Genomic DNA, 14,043 nt, shown 5'->3' with positions numbered 1-14,043 from the left:
TTTTAATCTATGCGCTTTTCACTAAACTGGGCCCCAGCTCCTACGTAGGTCCAGTATTGGACACTTCCGATCAGTTGTTTCTGCTTTCCATTCAGGTTGTCCTCAGGGTTCCGTTACAGGTTCTAATTTTTGTTCTCTAGGTGTTCATACAATACCGACCCCAAGTGGTTCCCTGAGAGGTTTCTAACTAGAACCTGTTTCCTCATTAGATTAGAACCTGCATAAGTGGATTTTAGATGTCAGTGTAAGTGTCTCGAAGTCAAACCAGATGTGTCTCTTCTTTACTTGGAAATGAGCAGTACAGGGCGGAAGGCTGGGCTTCGGTGCTGACAGACAGGCGTGGATTGCCGCTGCTCCGGCCAGCTCCTTGATCCTGGGCGTGGAGCCCCCGTGTGTGCTGAGCATCGCCCCGGCCTGGCCAGGTGGCTGGCTCAGGAGGGCGCTCCCCCAGCTCCTGTTCCTCTCCAGGTCACCTCATGGCACGCCCCGGTCACCTGCCTGTGACCCTCCAATCATGTCTCCTCTATCCTTGGAACTTCTTCAAATTGCAGGCTATAGGGATTTTATTTCTTTTGTTTTAATACCATTTTAATACTGTTTATTGTATTGTGTAAATGAAGGAGAAACATGTATGAAACTTTAAATACAAGGAAATACGAAGCAAGAGTGAGAACGTAAGAGCCACGCGCGCTCTCCCACTCGGAGGCCACGGCTCGCTGCGCCGTGGTGCATGTTCTTCCCCTTTCTCCTGGGCTTAGTCAGGCTTCACCCACTGCGCAGCGTTTGTTGTTCCTCTTACCTTTGCTAAAATTTTTAATCAAACTATCAGTGGCATGCAGTTGAAAAGTCAGCTAGTGCCCGTGATTGCAAGTGAGAACCAGTGGCCCGCGCCTCTGGGCCCCTCCCCCAGGGCTTAGGTCCCTGTCTCCGCGTCACGTGCATCCACTGCTGACTCTGGGCTGACCGCTGTCAGTGTTCTCCACTAACTTCCCAGAAGGTGTCCTGCACGCAACAAATCCCCCAAACTTAGCAGCTTCAGATAACGAGCGTTTCTTGTGTCCAGGTGTCTGTGGGTCAGCGTCCAGGGGGGCTTAGCGGGGTCCTCTGGCTCAGTGTTTCTCACCAGGTGGAAATCGGGTCAGCCAGGGAGCTGGTCTCATCTGACAGCTCAGCTGGGGGAGGGTCCACCCCCAAGCTCCTCGTGCTTGTGGGCAGAGTTCACTTCCTTGTGGGCTGTGGCCAGGGGCCTCCTCGGTTCCCTGCCATGTGGACCTCTGCAGGCAGCTCACAGATGGCAGCTTCCATCAGCTGTGCCACCTGATCTTAGAAGCGACATCCTGCCACTTTGTCTGTTGTGTCTTTTAGAAGCGAGTCACTCTGCCCAGCCCACACTCAGGACGGGACTGGGAGATGGAGTTGCGGCCATCTGGGGGAGCCGTGACCTCTCACACCACGCTCCCCCCCAGCCCTCCTGCCTCCTGGGGTGGCTCCGTCAGCACTTTGTTACCTGTTAGTGGGGTCGTGTTTGGATGGCCGCGTGGCCACTGTTTTCCCAGAACCAGCAAGTGTTCTGTGACTAGGTGCCTCCGTTTTCTTTGTGGGTGATAGTTGTCTTCTTTTCTCACGGACGTAGTCGTCACTGTATCTCAGTGTTTACCCCAGTGTGCCACCAGACGGGCTGTATGTGTCCTCGTGGGGTTTTCCACCAGCTGTCACTGCCCCTTCTTCTTGCCTCTGAGCGAGTGCCACCCTCCCGCTCCCCTCTGGGCTGATAGTATGTCCCTGGGTATGGCTGCCCTGTAGCCTCCCTGCTGGTAGGGTCCTGCTGCCCACCTGTAACTCTGTTAAGTTGGGCAAATCCCTTGTGTCTTTGTGCCACCTGTGGATGGATACTCTTACCTATTATCCCCGCTTCACCGATGAGGAAACAGGCTCAGATGAGAAACAGGGTCAGAGAACTTAAAGTGCCCTGGGCTACACGGCTTAGCCGGGCTTAGCTGGGCCTGACACGGATGGGGGCTGCGCGGTGCTGCCGTGGACAGAGTGGCGATGCTTAGTCTCTCGTCTGACGGGGCTTGTCTTCCAGTGTCTGCCAGAGAAAGGGGCGCAGCAGGAGGAATGTCCCGAGTCCCTGAGTCCTTGCCTCATGCGTGTGTCACCCCCACATGGCTCTGCACTGTGGCTGGGGTGGGGGATCTACGTGCTGAGCGTTACTTTCCTTCCAGTTTGGCTCCACTGTCACCTAGCATCCAGCATCGCTGCTGGGACTCTCCCTGCTCCGTTCTCTGTGGCCTGGCTTTGTCACCTGTGGAAGGCTGCTCTCTGTCCCAGGGTTCTGGAAATCCACTCTGTGCCGGTCGGTGCCAGCTCCCCGCACTTGGCGTGCTGGGCGTGGCAGACCCTTGCAGGCTGGAGACTTGTTTCGCTTCTGGGACGTTTTTGCATCTTTGCGACACGTGCTTTCCTTCCCTTGAACCCGTATCAGACAGATGTTGGTTCTCATCAGTTGATCCTCTGACCGTCTCATCCTTTCTATTCTATTTTTTGTCTTATTATTTATATCGTGTTCTCGGAGATTTCTCTGACTTTATGTTCCAGATGTTCTGCTGCATTTTTTGTTCCATTCACACAATACATTTCCTTGTTCTATCCATGACTTCTTCATATCTTGTGACTATTTTTGGAGGCATCATCTTATCTCTCTGAGGAAATCAGGATTTTTTGAGATCTTTCTAAGTTTTCTTATGTTCTGTGCATTATCTGTGTCCTGTGGGTTTCTTGTTCTCTGTTCTAGTTCTCTTACGTTGGAGGCTGTCCTCAGACACCTTACCTGAGGCTGTGTGCCACACCTGAGTGACGCCCTAAAGGGCTGGCCCCAAGCTGTGTGTTTGGGCTGGAGTGCAGGGTAACTGAATAGCAAGCCATCCTTTCGGGGGGACCTCCAAATGGCAGCATCTGTGCCCCGGGCTGTTCGTTTGCTCTGGACAGGACTTGTCTCCTCCTCGGGCAGCCGCTGGTGCCCTCAGGGTAAGGTGGGGGCTGCCCGGGGCCTTGCACTATGCTCACGGATGCCCATGTCTGGTTCCTCTCAGGATGGGGCTGTTCCCTGCCTAGGGGACAGATAGCCTTGCTATCTATAATCAGAGGCTGCCTGCACGTGGGTGGATGACCTGTAGGGCCATTTGCTCTGTGTGTGACTTGTCCCCCTGGGCCCTGAGCCTGGTCTCTGGCTCTTGGTGCCACAAGGCCTGGGTGCTCTGGGCTTTTGCAGGCTCAGCCGGCCTGGTTCCTTCGGCACCACATTTGCAGCCCCTTAGGTGTGGCTTCTTCTGCGTCCCCAAGCCAGTGGTTGTCCCGTCTCCATGCTGCTCTAGAAGCGGGCTGGAATCCCTGCTGGCTTGCGTGCTTCCCTGTCACTGTGGGACCTGCTTTTGTAACGGTTGAGACGAAAGGCTCACGCCCAGACACAGCTCTAGCTGGACGCTGAATTTCTGGCCTTGGTTCCTAGCTCATGGAGGGGCGGGCCCAGAGCGCGGGGGGTTTGGCTGCGCTGCCTCTGGGGTCCACGTGCCCTGCTGATGTGTCCCTGGTGCGTCCGTCCTGATGGTCTGGGTACCATTCCAGGTGGTCCACGGTGCGCTCGGTGATGGGGACCTGGACGCCGTGGAGGCCCAGAAGGAGCTCCTGGGTGCCCGTGGGCTGGTGCTGCTGCTGGCCCCCCAAGTGAGGAGTGAGGACGTGGCGGAGGAGGACACGTACTGGCCGTCGGCACTGCTGCAGCTCAAGCAGCTCCTGCAGGCCAAGCCCCTGTGGCCCGCGCTGCCGCTTGCAGTTCTTGTGCCCGGCCTGGGCGGGGTCACTGTGCAGCAGCAAGTGGAGGACGGTGGGTGAAGGCGTGGGCTGGGGTCTGAGCACGTGCTGGCGGGGCGGGGTCAGGAGCAGAAGACAGGACAGCTGGCCTCCCTCTGTTTTCTTCCAAGGCCTGATGCTCCAGGACTTGGTTTCAGCCAAGCTGATTTCAGATTATACTGTCGTGCAGATTCCCGACTCCATTAACGACTTACAAGGCACAGACAAGGTAAGGGGCCGGCCTGAGACTTCGCTTTTCCCCCATTTGCTCTGTCTTGAACTTAGCTAGTGTTGCTGCCTGCGTTAATTTCATTTTTGAAAGGTAGCCTACAAATATAAACAGAAGTCAAAATAAAAGATAAAATTTGTGCATAGCCCTGCTGTCTACAAAAAATATCGAATCGTTCATGTCATTTTTGTAGAGGTTTTGTTACTGATTTAAAATGTGACCATTTCTGTGTTCCATCTGAAGGTCAGACATATAAGCTATTTTTGTAGTGTGCTTGTCCTTGGAACAGATGAAGAAATAACATTATCAGAAGTTTCCCTAAAAAAGGAAGTCGGTGCTGACAATTACATTTAGGGAAAGGAGTGCCAGGATTAAGACAAAAGTAGCAGTAGGAAGAAAGATAGCTACAGGACACGAGCACGTCTGGGCGCATGGGGGGCTATTGGTTCTTCCCAGAACCCTGTCTGTATGTCGGGGCACGCTGGGACTCGGAGCCCCTCTGCCAGGGTCCCCACTGTGTGGGTCCCCAGGGCCCGAGGAGGCCACACTCCACTGCTGCAGGCAGCTGTGGTGGCAGCTGTGGGTGGGGCCCTTCAGGGGGCGCCTTCTGAGGAGCAGTTCTACTTGTCTGACTGAGTCTCCCCCCACAGGTTTCGCAGGCCGTGCAGTGGCTGGTCTCCCGCTGCCCCTGTACCCCTGACCTTTGCTGCCAGACCCTCATCCAGTATGTGGAAGATGGGGTTGGCCGTGAGTTTAGTGGCCGATTTTTTCATGACCGAAGAGAGAGGCGGCTGGGGGGCCTGGCCTCGCAGGAGCCCGCTGCCATCATCGAGCTGTTCAACAGCGTGCTGCACTTCCTGGCCTCTGCGGTGTCCTCCGAGCAGCTCTGCGACCTGTCCTGGCCTGTCACCGAGTTTGCTGAGGCCGGAGGCAGCCGGCTGCTTCCTCACCGGCACTGGAATGCCCCGGAGCACCTGGCCTGGCTGAAGCAGGCAGTGCTGGGCTTTCAGCTCCCACAGATGGACCAGCCACCCCCGGGGGGTGCGTGCTGGTGCTGAGGCGGGGGCGAGGGGCAGGGGTCCCCATCTCCTCCTCACTGTAGTGACAGGCTGGCAGGTGTCGTGCGCCGGTGGGAGGGTCTGACGCCTGCCACTCTGCCCCGTCCCCACACCGCACCTGCCTTTGGGCTTTGGAGTCAGAATGACCCGGGTTTTGGTGGAGGGACAGCTGTTGGTCCTTCACCACTGACAGCAGCCTGGGTGTCCACACAGCCCCCAGAGGAAGATGGCAGCGGTGCTGGGGCAGCCCTGGCCCCAAGGCCTGGAGTTTCTGAATGGACAGCAGGTCCTGTCCTGCCTGCACCATGGGGTGTGGAGATCGGCAGTCCTGTCCCCATGCTGCTGGCTCTAGGGGGCTGCAGCACGCGGCGCTCCTAGTCAGAGAACCTCTTGTGTGGTGGCCGGCTGTGCCTCCTGAAGCGTCTGGGCTGTTCTGGTGCAGACTCCCAGGCCCAGGGCTGGGCGTGGAGGCCGCCCCTCCCCTTACACCGTGAGGAGGGAAGGAGGCCGTTGGCTGCTGAGGTGGCACAGCACACGGCTCTGGCAGGGCCACTGTCCTTTGGGCCGCAGGGAACAGAGGCCTCAGGCGCCCGTCTGAGTTTCTGACCCCGGCGCATCACTGAGGGGCCCAGAGGGAAGCAGCATGCACACACACACCCCGCCCCCCCTGCGCAGGCTTGTCGGGCTCCCCAGGGGGGCCGAGAGCTCATGTCCCGCCTGCCCTGGGCGCTGGGCCTGTACAGGCAGGTTCGGAGAGGCTGCGCCCCCTTAGCAGGACACAGGGAGGGTGGTTCCTTCCTCAGCAGCTGTGGGTCCATTCACTTGGGTTTCAGAGCAGACTTCTCAGCTCCACAGTCACCCTTTACATTAACACAGAGTGAAGACTGTTTCGTGGACGTGTCCATGTGTACGTTGGTCAAGCCCTGCAGCTCACGAGGTGCTTTCTCTCCACTCCAGCTCCCTGGCGTCCCGTGTGCTCCATGGTCACCCAGTACGCCTCCCAGATCCCCAGCAGCCGCCAGACGCAGCCCGTCCTCCAGTGCCAGGTGCAGCATCTGCTCGGAAGAGCCTATGGCAGGTGGAAGAGCAAGAGCCCTGCCCTGGGCTGCGGGGCTGGGCCCTCGGTCGCTGAAATCCCGTGGGACGACATCATCGCCTTGTGTGTCCACCACAGGCTGAGGGACTGGACACCCCCCAGGCTCCCCGTCACGTCAGGTAGTGATTGCTTAGTGCTTTGGGGCTGCCTCCCTGGGAGACTTCACCGGTCCAGTTCAGCGAAGAGAGATGTTTACTCGGGGGTTTGTTCTTTCCTGTGGGTCACCGTCCTCCCTTTCCTTAGGCTCCCTTTTCAAGCCAGTGACTTCCAGGTGACTTGTAAACGTTGGGGAGAACTAAGACGGATCTAAGGGAGCCTGTATTCCCCCTGGGCTGGCTCTAAGTCAGAGGGAAGCCTGCAGCTCTGGGCAGCCTGCTGCCTGGCAGTCTGGGGGCTGGGCCTGAGCCTCTGGACCTGGAAGGGCTCACGGGCGCCGGCAGCACATTTGGCTCCAATAGGAGTGACATAATGTGTGACTTCAGTACGAAGGGCTTGTCATTAAATCAGGGAGTTTAAGCAAATGTCAAGTGGTCACCTGTTGCTCTTGTGATATTAGTTTCTCTTTTTTTTTTTGGTATTGTTTTTTTCAGAGGCACTGAGTGAAGATGGCCAGATATGTGTATATTTTTTTAAAGAACATTTGAAAAACTATGCTGTTCCTTTATCGTGGGAACAAGCCAGAATGCAGACACAGAAGCAGCTCCAGCTGAGTCAAGGCTGGTAAGATCTGTGCTGATGTGAGTTTCTGTTGTCTCCACACCCACCCACGAGGACAGCCCGTGGTGTTCTCTTCCAAAGCACACAGATAGATTCCTGTCCTGTGCTCAGAGCCCAGCCCACTGTGGGCAGGTTCTGACAAATACTCGAGGGACGATCATTCCCACGTAGCACAAACCTCCTGAGCAGAGAAAAGCAGGCATGTCCCTTCATGCATCAGGTGACCTTCACCCTAAAATCATAGCATAACCAGAGAGCACAGACACAGAGAGCTGACATCCCCTCTCACTGACAAACCTGGTTAAAAAATACTGAATGAAATGTTGGCACATGCAATCTTGAGTACAAAAAAAAATTCATAAGAGGCTTTATCCCAGGTGAACAACTGCAGACAGTAGACACCTGTGTGTATAATCGGTGCTGTAACAGAAAAATACGTTGTTATTTAGTAGGTGTTGCAATGCTGTTCTTAAAATTTATGCCCATTCCTGATAAAATTTCTTACCAAACTTGGGTAAAAACAATACCTTAACTTGATAAGGCTATCTATCATAAAACTGCCAAAAAAAAAAAATCATGCTTCTTGGTAAAATGTTAGAAACACTGAAGTCAGAACCAGGCTGCGCTGCCCCTGATATCCTGCTGTTCACTGTTGTCCTGGAAACCCTGCCCAGTGCATGGAAACAGACACAGCTGCGTAAGCATAAAAAGGAAGGAGAAATCATCATTTCTAGACAGTAAGACTGTCAGTTCAAGATAATCAGCAAAGTCTAGAAATGTGATCAGGCAGAGCCAACGCCAAGGTGCAGAAGCTCTCAACTGCCAGGACCGGAACTGACCAGGAGGGGCACCAGCCCTGTGGGGGACTCGAGGGCGCTGAGGCGCAAAGAAAACTTGACCAAGTGAGGGCCGGGCCGCCCTGATGGGAGGACGCAGTGCTCTAACCATGTCAGTTCTGACAGTACAGTCAGGGCATTTCTCATAAAAACACAACAGGATTTTCCCCATGGTTCAACAGGTTAATTCTAAATCTCATCAGGATGAGAAAAGTATGAAGCAATTGCTGAGAGCATTTTGAGTAAGAACAACGAGGAAGGGCTCTGCCTAACAGCACAACACAATAGTAAAGTGACAGTGGGCGAATGGGCCAGAATAGAGAGTCCAGCACAGAACCACATGTGACACAAGGACCGTGCCAAATTAGAGCGCCGAGTGGGAGAGGGCAGACCAGCACCAGCTCCATCTCCCACTGTACACATTAGTTCCAGTTGGACTTAACAGCTACGTAGCAGCCTTGCTAACAGGAGGGGGCGATACAGAAGCTGCTGACAGCCATGGACTAGCAGCAGGGGGGCAGCAGCACCTGGGTAGGGAGTCCCTGGAGGCCGAGGCGCTGGCCCTCAGCCCTGCACCCACACTCGCGCGGTGGCCAGGAGCCCCTCCTCCCATGTCCTGACCATAAGCGTTTCAAAACGTGTACTTCCAGCTTGGGGATGAAGCCTTCGCATCCTTCTGCCGGCAAGTTTCCCACTCCGCCGTTGCTTCGTGGGCACCACAGAGGGAAGAGGAGTGCGGAGCGAGGCCCAGAGGGGCGGGTGCCCAGCACGGAGCAGCTGATGTGCGGGGCCTCTGCCCAGGAGCTCCTGGCCCAGCGTCTGTCCAGCCGGCTGCTGCTGGAGCGAGAGGACAGCAAGAGGTGAAGTCTGTTCCTTCGCCTCATGGTGTCTGGTTGGCCGCTTCATGCTGGACAGCTGGTCTCCTGGCACTTGTCCCTGTCGTGGCGGTTCCCCTCTGCAGTCACCCCTTTACTGCAACCTCACACCAGTGATTCTCCCGGCTCCAGCCTCTCCTGCAGCCCCTCTGTCTGCTGTGTCCGCTCTGGGTAGGATCACTGCAGCCTGTGCACAGCTGACCGACCAGGAACCCCGTCCCCAGCCATGACCACACCTGTGCCCTTAGTCCCTCTCCTGCCCCACTGGCCACGCCCCTCGGCCACCTCTGCTGGTTCTTCCTCTTCCCCCAGTTCCCCCCACTCTGGACCTCTCCTGTGACATCTGTGCCCACTTCTTACTTCCCAGTGATTTCATGCAGTTTCATGGATTTTTAAATAACACCAATATTCCAACAACCCCAAGTATGTATGTCAAACCCTGGGCTCTTCTCTGGACTCCGGACTTGAATAGCCCACTGCTTCCTTGCCTCCCGTCTCCAAGCTAACATCCCAGCCCCATCCCTGACTGTCCCCCAGCCAGCCCTGCCCATAGCAGTCCTGGAAGGCAGACCAGGCCAGTGCCTGGGAATCAGCCCTCCATATCCAGTCCATCCACAGATCCCCTGGGCTCGCCTCAGAATATGTCCAGAATCGGCCATTTCTGCAGCAGGCCGCAGGTGGCTCTGCAGACCGAGAGCCTCTCAAGTGTGAGGCTCACAGCCTTCCGGCGGCTCCCTCCCCACCCAGAATCCAAGGCCCTACACGACCCCATTCCCTTTCTCACCTCTGCTCCTTCAACATGCTGGGCCTGTGCGTTAGCGGTTCCTTTGGCCCGGGGCTCCCCAGCCACCCATGTCCCAGGCTCACCCCGCTGCTCCAGTGTGTGCTCAGCGAGGCCCTCTGCCCATCTCCACTCTGTCCTCCTCCTCGGCCACCTTGCCCTGGTCCACTCCCTCGCTGACATGTGAGCTGCTTGGGCCCGAGGCTTGTCTGTCCTTGCAGTGCTGTGCCCCTGGTACCCGGGATGGTGCCTGGTGTGTGGTGGGGGCTTCAGAAATCTGCCGGAAGAGCAAGTGCCCGAGTCCCGGTTTCTAAAAGCAGATTTTCCTAGGTCTGTCCCATTTAAGCAGTTTGAATCGATTGTTTTTCTTGAAAAGACAATTGTGTGGAGAGTATAGCTCTAGGGTGTGTTAGGTGGCAGTGGGATATTATTTGGAGTTAATTTTAAACTATTAAGCAGCAAAACATACCTCTGGGGGATCTAATAAGAGATAAGAACTCACTCTCGACACTAAAATCAGAAATAAGCCAGAGAAATGAAGCAAAGGAGAGAACGACAGGTAGTGTTAAGTGTTCAGGTCAAAGCAGTTGTTTTGGGTAAATGCCACCTTCCTCGTGAAGTGTAAGTTAGGTTTAAAATCAGAGAAGATACTGCACTTCTGAAAGGACAGTTCTGCTCCTCAGCTGACGGCATAACTCGCTCCTTAGTAGAAAGCAAAGCTTTAAACAGTTCCAGGTGTCTCCGGAGAGACGTGACTGATGGTGCTGATGCTCTGCTGTTTCAGGTTTGACTGTCAGCTGCAGCAGTGGTTGTCTGAAGACACGGGACTGCATGCAGACACACCTTCCCTCCCCCTCTACCTGCCTCAGACTCTGGTGTCTGTGCCCCAGACTCTCGCTTCTGCGAGGAAGACCCTTGCAGCTCTCGGCCCGCAGGTGAGGGCACCTGATTACAGACAGAGTGGCTGGGGAAAAGGAACGTCTTGGTTCATTGTGTGATGTTATGACCAAGAAATTACTAACAGTAGATCTTCTGTTAGATTTAACTGTCAGTGTTACAGAAGGCCAGCTTCTGGGTTTCTGCTTGTGGAATGAAGGAGGAAGGGGACTGAAATGTGTGTAACTTCTCAGTGTGCTCCTGTCCGTACCTGCGGCTGGAGGTGGGAAGCCGGTGATGGCCGTGCCTGCTGTGTACGGAGCCGTGGCATCAGCCACACCTCCCTTTCTGGGGTGCCCTTTCCCTGGGGAGGGTCAGCTCACAGGAGTCAAGGGCCTCACCCATGTGGGTCCAGCTGGTGTGTGGAGTGCTGCTTTTTAGACCTGATGTGCTGCAAAGCTCAAGGTCTTTCTACCTCACCATCCTTCCTTCAGTGGTAGAAGAAGCCAAACCAGAGTTTTATCACAGATATTGAATGCTGGACTGGCATTAGGAAGCCCTTCAGTAGGGGAGAAAAGCAAATTCAGATGGCATGCTGTTTCCATTTATCAGTTGGGCAAATGCCTTAAAAATAATCGTACCCTTTAACTTAACAATTCTGCCCTAAACAAATTACTGTATGTGACAAAAATTAATGCATTTTAATTCACTGTAGTATTAGTTATACTGCATAAAAATGGAAACGAGCTGCATATCCAAAGGTGCGAGTCTGGTTAAGCAGTTCCAGTACATGCGATGGAATTGCTCGAAGCCTCTGACAGCGATAATGTATAGAAATGACCGCCACTGGAAGTTGTCATAATAGAACCAGAGAAGAGACATCCCATGTGTAGATGGCCCCAGCTGGGTATGTGCTGGAAGGTGTTGGAAGGGCGTCTGAGATGCCAGGAGGGGCCCTGTCGGGCCCAGCACGCCCCCGATGAGATTTCTCACAAGCCAGTCTGGTGCCTTCAGAGAGAATATATGTTGGTTTATGGACATCCCGAAGCTATTTTTAGTTTCTTTTTCATTCATAGAATGAAAAGAGAAGGGACCAACTGCAGTTGTCAGAGGCAACAGGCCCATCTCTGAGTGAACGGCTGCGGCACCTGGAAAGGCTGATCCAGACATCAAGGGAAGAGGAGGTGGCCTCTGAGCTCCATCTCTCGGTGCTGCTGGACATGGTGGACATATGAACTGTGGACCCGGCAGGGGACTGCTATTCCGATGCTTGATGCACTGTTGGAAATGTGACTACTGGTCACATAGATAACCATTTCACTTCTACGTGTGTCTTTGATCATCTGTTTTCATGGTCTCCTCAGACTGTCATCCACCAACGTGCTCTGAGGAAGCTTGCGGCTTGCATCTCTGTGTGTTAACAAGTTGTCATTCATTGTCTCGGCGAGGTTGCAGCCCCAGATGTGCCAGAGATCAGCACTGCAGGGATGCCTGAGGCACAGGGGCCCTGCCCAGCAGGCCCTGCCAGCTCATGTGAGAGCCCACTGCATGCACAGCTCTGCACGTGGGCACAGGCATGCACCTGGACTGAAAGCGGGGGATGAGGGGCCAGGGTGAGGTAAGAGCACAATTCCTGGAGAGGAGTGAGTGCAGGGAGGGGGATGTGTGTGTGTGTGTGTGGGGGGGGCTGGGGAGAGTACCTGAGGATGGATGAAAGCCCACAGGTGCCAAGTGAGGGACATGCCTGACCGGACACCCTTGACGCCTTATTCTGAATGCTGTGGGAATCCACTGTCAGAGGATATTAGCCAGAGAAATGACTTGGTCACATTTTCCTTTAAAAATGGCTAATGGGGAAGGCCAGCAACACAAGGCAGGAATCCTAAAGGGGGTGCTGCAGCTGTCCAGGTGAAGGGGGAGGGGACAGTCCTGAGTTTGCTAGCAGTCGGTGTGCGGAAAGCCACATACGGGAAGAGGCGCTCAGACGGGGTGCTGAGTATGACCACCAGTGTCAGGCAGGCTCCCAGCATCTCCCTGGACTGTAACCCTCCGTCCCCTAGTCTGCGAGAAGACTGTTTCATGCCTTCTCATTCTCCAGACCTCCAGCATCCTTAGATGTAGGCCTTGCTTTGGATTTCACTGAGAAAACAAGCAAAGAAAAAAACTTCCTCCCTCACCCGCCCCCATCCCTACCAAATCCACCAACCAATCCCCACTTCCCAGAACAAACACTGTTCAACTCTTCTTGGGTTTTCGTCAGTGATCAACTTTGTGCTTATCAATAAAGACTTTCAAACAGTGCTATTGCTTAATTATCTCTTGATTTCCCAATGGAAGAGGAGTTAGCTCTCAGCAACGTGTATCACCCACACTTACATGGCTCCATTTCCTCTCCCAAAAGTGTAATGTTGGCCGAAGTCCAATACGAGCCCTGTATTGGTTTATGGTTACATCTCTTCTTGGTGCAATTTTGTTTTCCTTGAGTCACTTGCCTTGTTTCTTCATTTGCTCGGTTTTCTGTGTTCCTCTCACTACACCTGGAACTCTCCACGCATCAGGTAACGTGCTAGCTCCACTTTCTCTCGGAGAAGACCTGGAAAGCCCCACCTTTGCCAAGGCTTGGCTGTTCCCTAGAGTCCCAGTCCCCTTTCCCTTCTCTGTGGTTTGCTTTCTCATTTTGATGGAGCTCATCTTCTAGCCCCCTTCTGAGCTTGCCCATCTGAAATGTCTTTATATCTGCCCTTATATTTCTTTCATTGTTTGAATGGAAATAGTTTTAGATTGGAAATCATTCCTCTGTGTTGGTTTTTTATTGCTGCAAGTTTCTAAGGTCACCTCTATCCCTGGTGTTCTCAAGTTTCTCAACACGCTGGATGTGTTGCTCTTCTCATCCCCACCCAGTTTACTGTACTGGGCACTTGGGTAGTGCTTTATCTCCATACTCACTGCTGCGTCACAAACTACCATAAACATAGCAGCTTTAGTTGGGGAAGGTTCAGCTGGGCATCTGAAAGCTTGACTAGGCTGGACATCCAGGACAGCTCGCTCACTTAGCTGGCAGGTGATGTAGCACTGTTGGCAGGGGGATCAGCTACAGCTTTTAACCTGAGTGGCTACATGTGACCTCGCCATGTGGCTTGGCTTCCTCAAGTAAGGTGGCCTCAGGGTTGTCGGACTTCTTACACAGCATCTCAGGATTCCAGGTGCAAGTGCTGCAGTGAGCAAAATGCAAACCCAGCTTTGGAAAACATGCAGGATCATTTCCCACTGTACTGGTTACAAGCATCTGGTTACAGATTCAAGGGATGGGACATAGATCCCACTTTTCAATGGGGACAAATGTAGAAGAGCATCTGTAGAAAACAATCTGCCTGGAGCCACAAAAGACCCTAAATAGCCACAGCAATCTTGAGAAAGAACAAAGCTGTAGGTATCACAGCCCCTGATTTCAGACTACAACAAATCTAGGGATCACAACAGCATGGAATGGGCATAAAAACGGACACAGACCATGGAACAGAATAGAGGGCCCCGAAATAAACCCACGCCTATGTGGTCAATCAACAAAGGAGGCAAGAACATATAGTGGGGTAAAGACAGTCTATTCCAGCGGTTCTCAACCTGTGGGTTGCGACCTCTTTGGGGGTCAACCCTTTCACAGGGGTCGCCTAAGACCATTGGAAAACACATATTTTCAATGGTTTTAGGAACCAAGACACCGCTCCT

At 53.9% G+C, this 14,043-nt stretch overlaps 1 protein-coding gene across 1 annotated transcript in view; it reads left to right on the top strand.

The window, feature by feature from the left end:
- Window positions 1-12,619, top strand: part of MCM3AP (minichromosome maintenance complex component 3 associated protein) — a 46,885-nt gene extending 34,266 nt beyond the window's left edge. Inside the window, exons 21-28 of the mRNA XM_019628027.1 lie at window positions 3,585-3,883; window positions 3,981-4,078; window positions 4,729-5,119; window positions 6,094-6,351; window positions 6,823-6,952; window positions 8,436-8,645; window positions 10,226-10,376; window positions 11,394-12,619. Coding sequence (XP_019483572.1) covers window positions 3,585-3,883; window positions 3,981-4,078; window positions 4,729-5,119; window positions 6,094-6,351; window positions 6,823-6,952; window positions 8,436-8,645; window positions 10,226-10,376; window positions 11,394-11,552 — 1,696 coding nt within the window. The 3' untranslated portion in view covers window positions 11,553-12,619. The remainder of the gene's footprint in view (window positions 1-3,584; window positions 3,884-3,980; window positions 4,079-4,728; window positions 5,120-6,093; window positions 6,352-6,822; window positions 6,953-8,435; window positions 8,646-10,225; window positions 10,377-11,393) is intronic.
- The last annotated feature ends 1,424 nt before the right edge of the window (window positions 12,620-14,043 follow it).

Source organism: Hipposideros armiger, unplaced genomic scaffold (genome assembly GCF_001890085.2).
Source record: "Hipposideros armiger isolate ML-2016 unplaced genomic scaffold, ASM189008v1 scaffold_745, whole genome shotgun sequence".
Lineage (NCBI taxonomy): Eukaryota > Metazoa > Chordata > Mammalia > Chiroptera > Hipposideridae > Hipposideros > Hipposideros armiger.
Note: the sequence above shows the minus strand (reverse complement) of the source record. Positions and strands in the feature narration are given on the sequence as shown.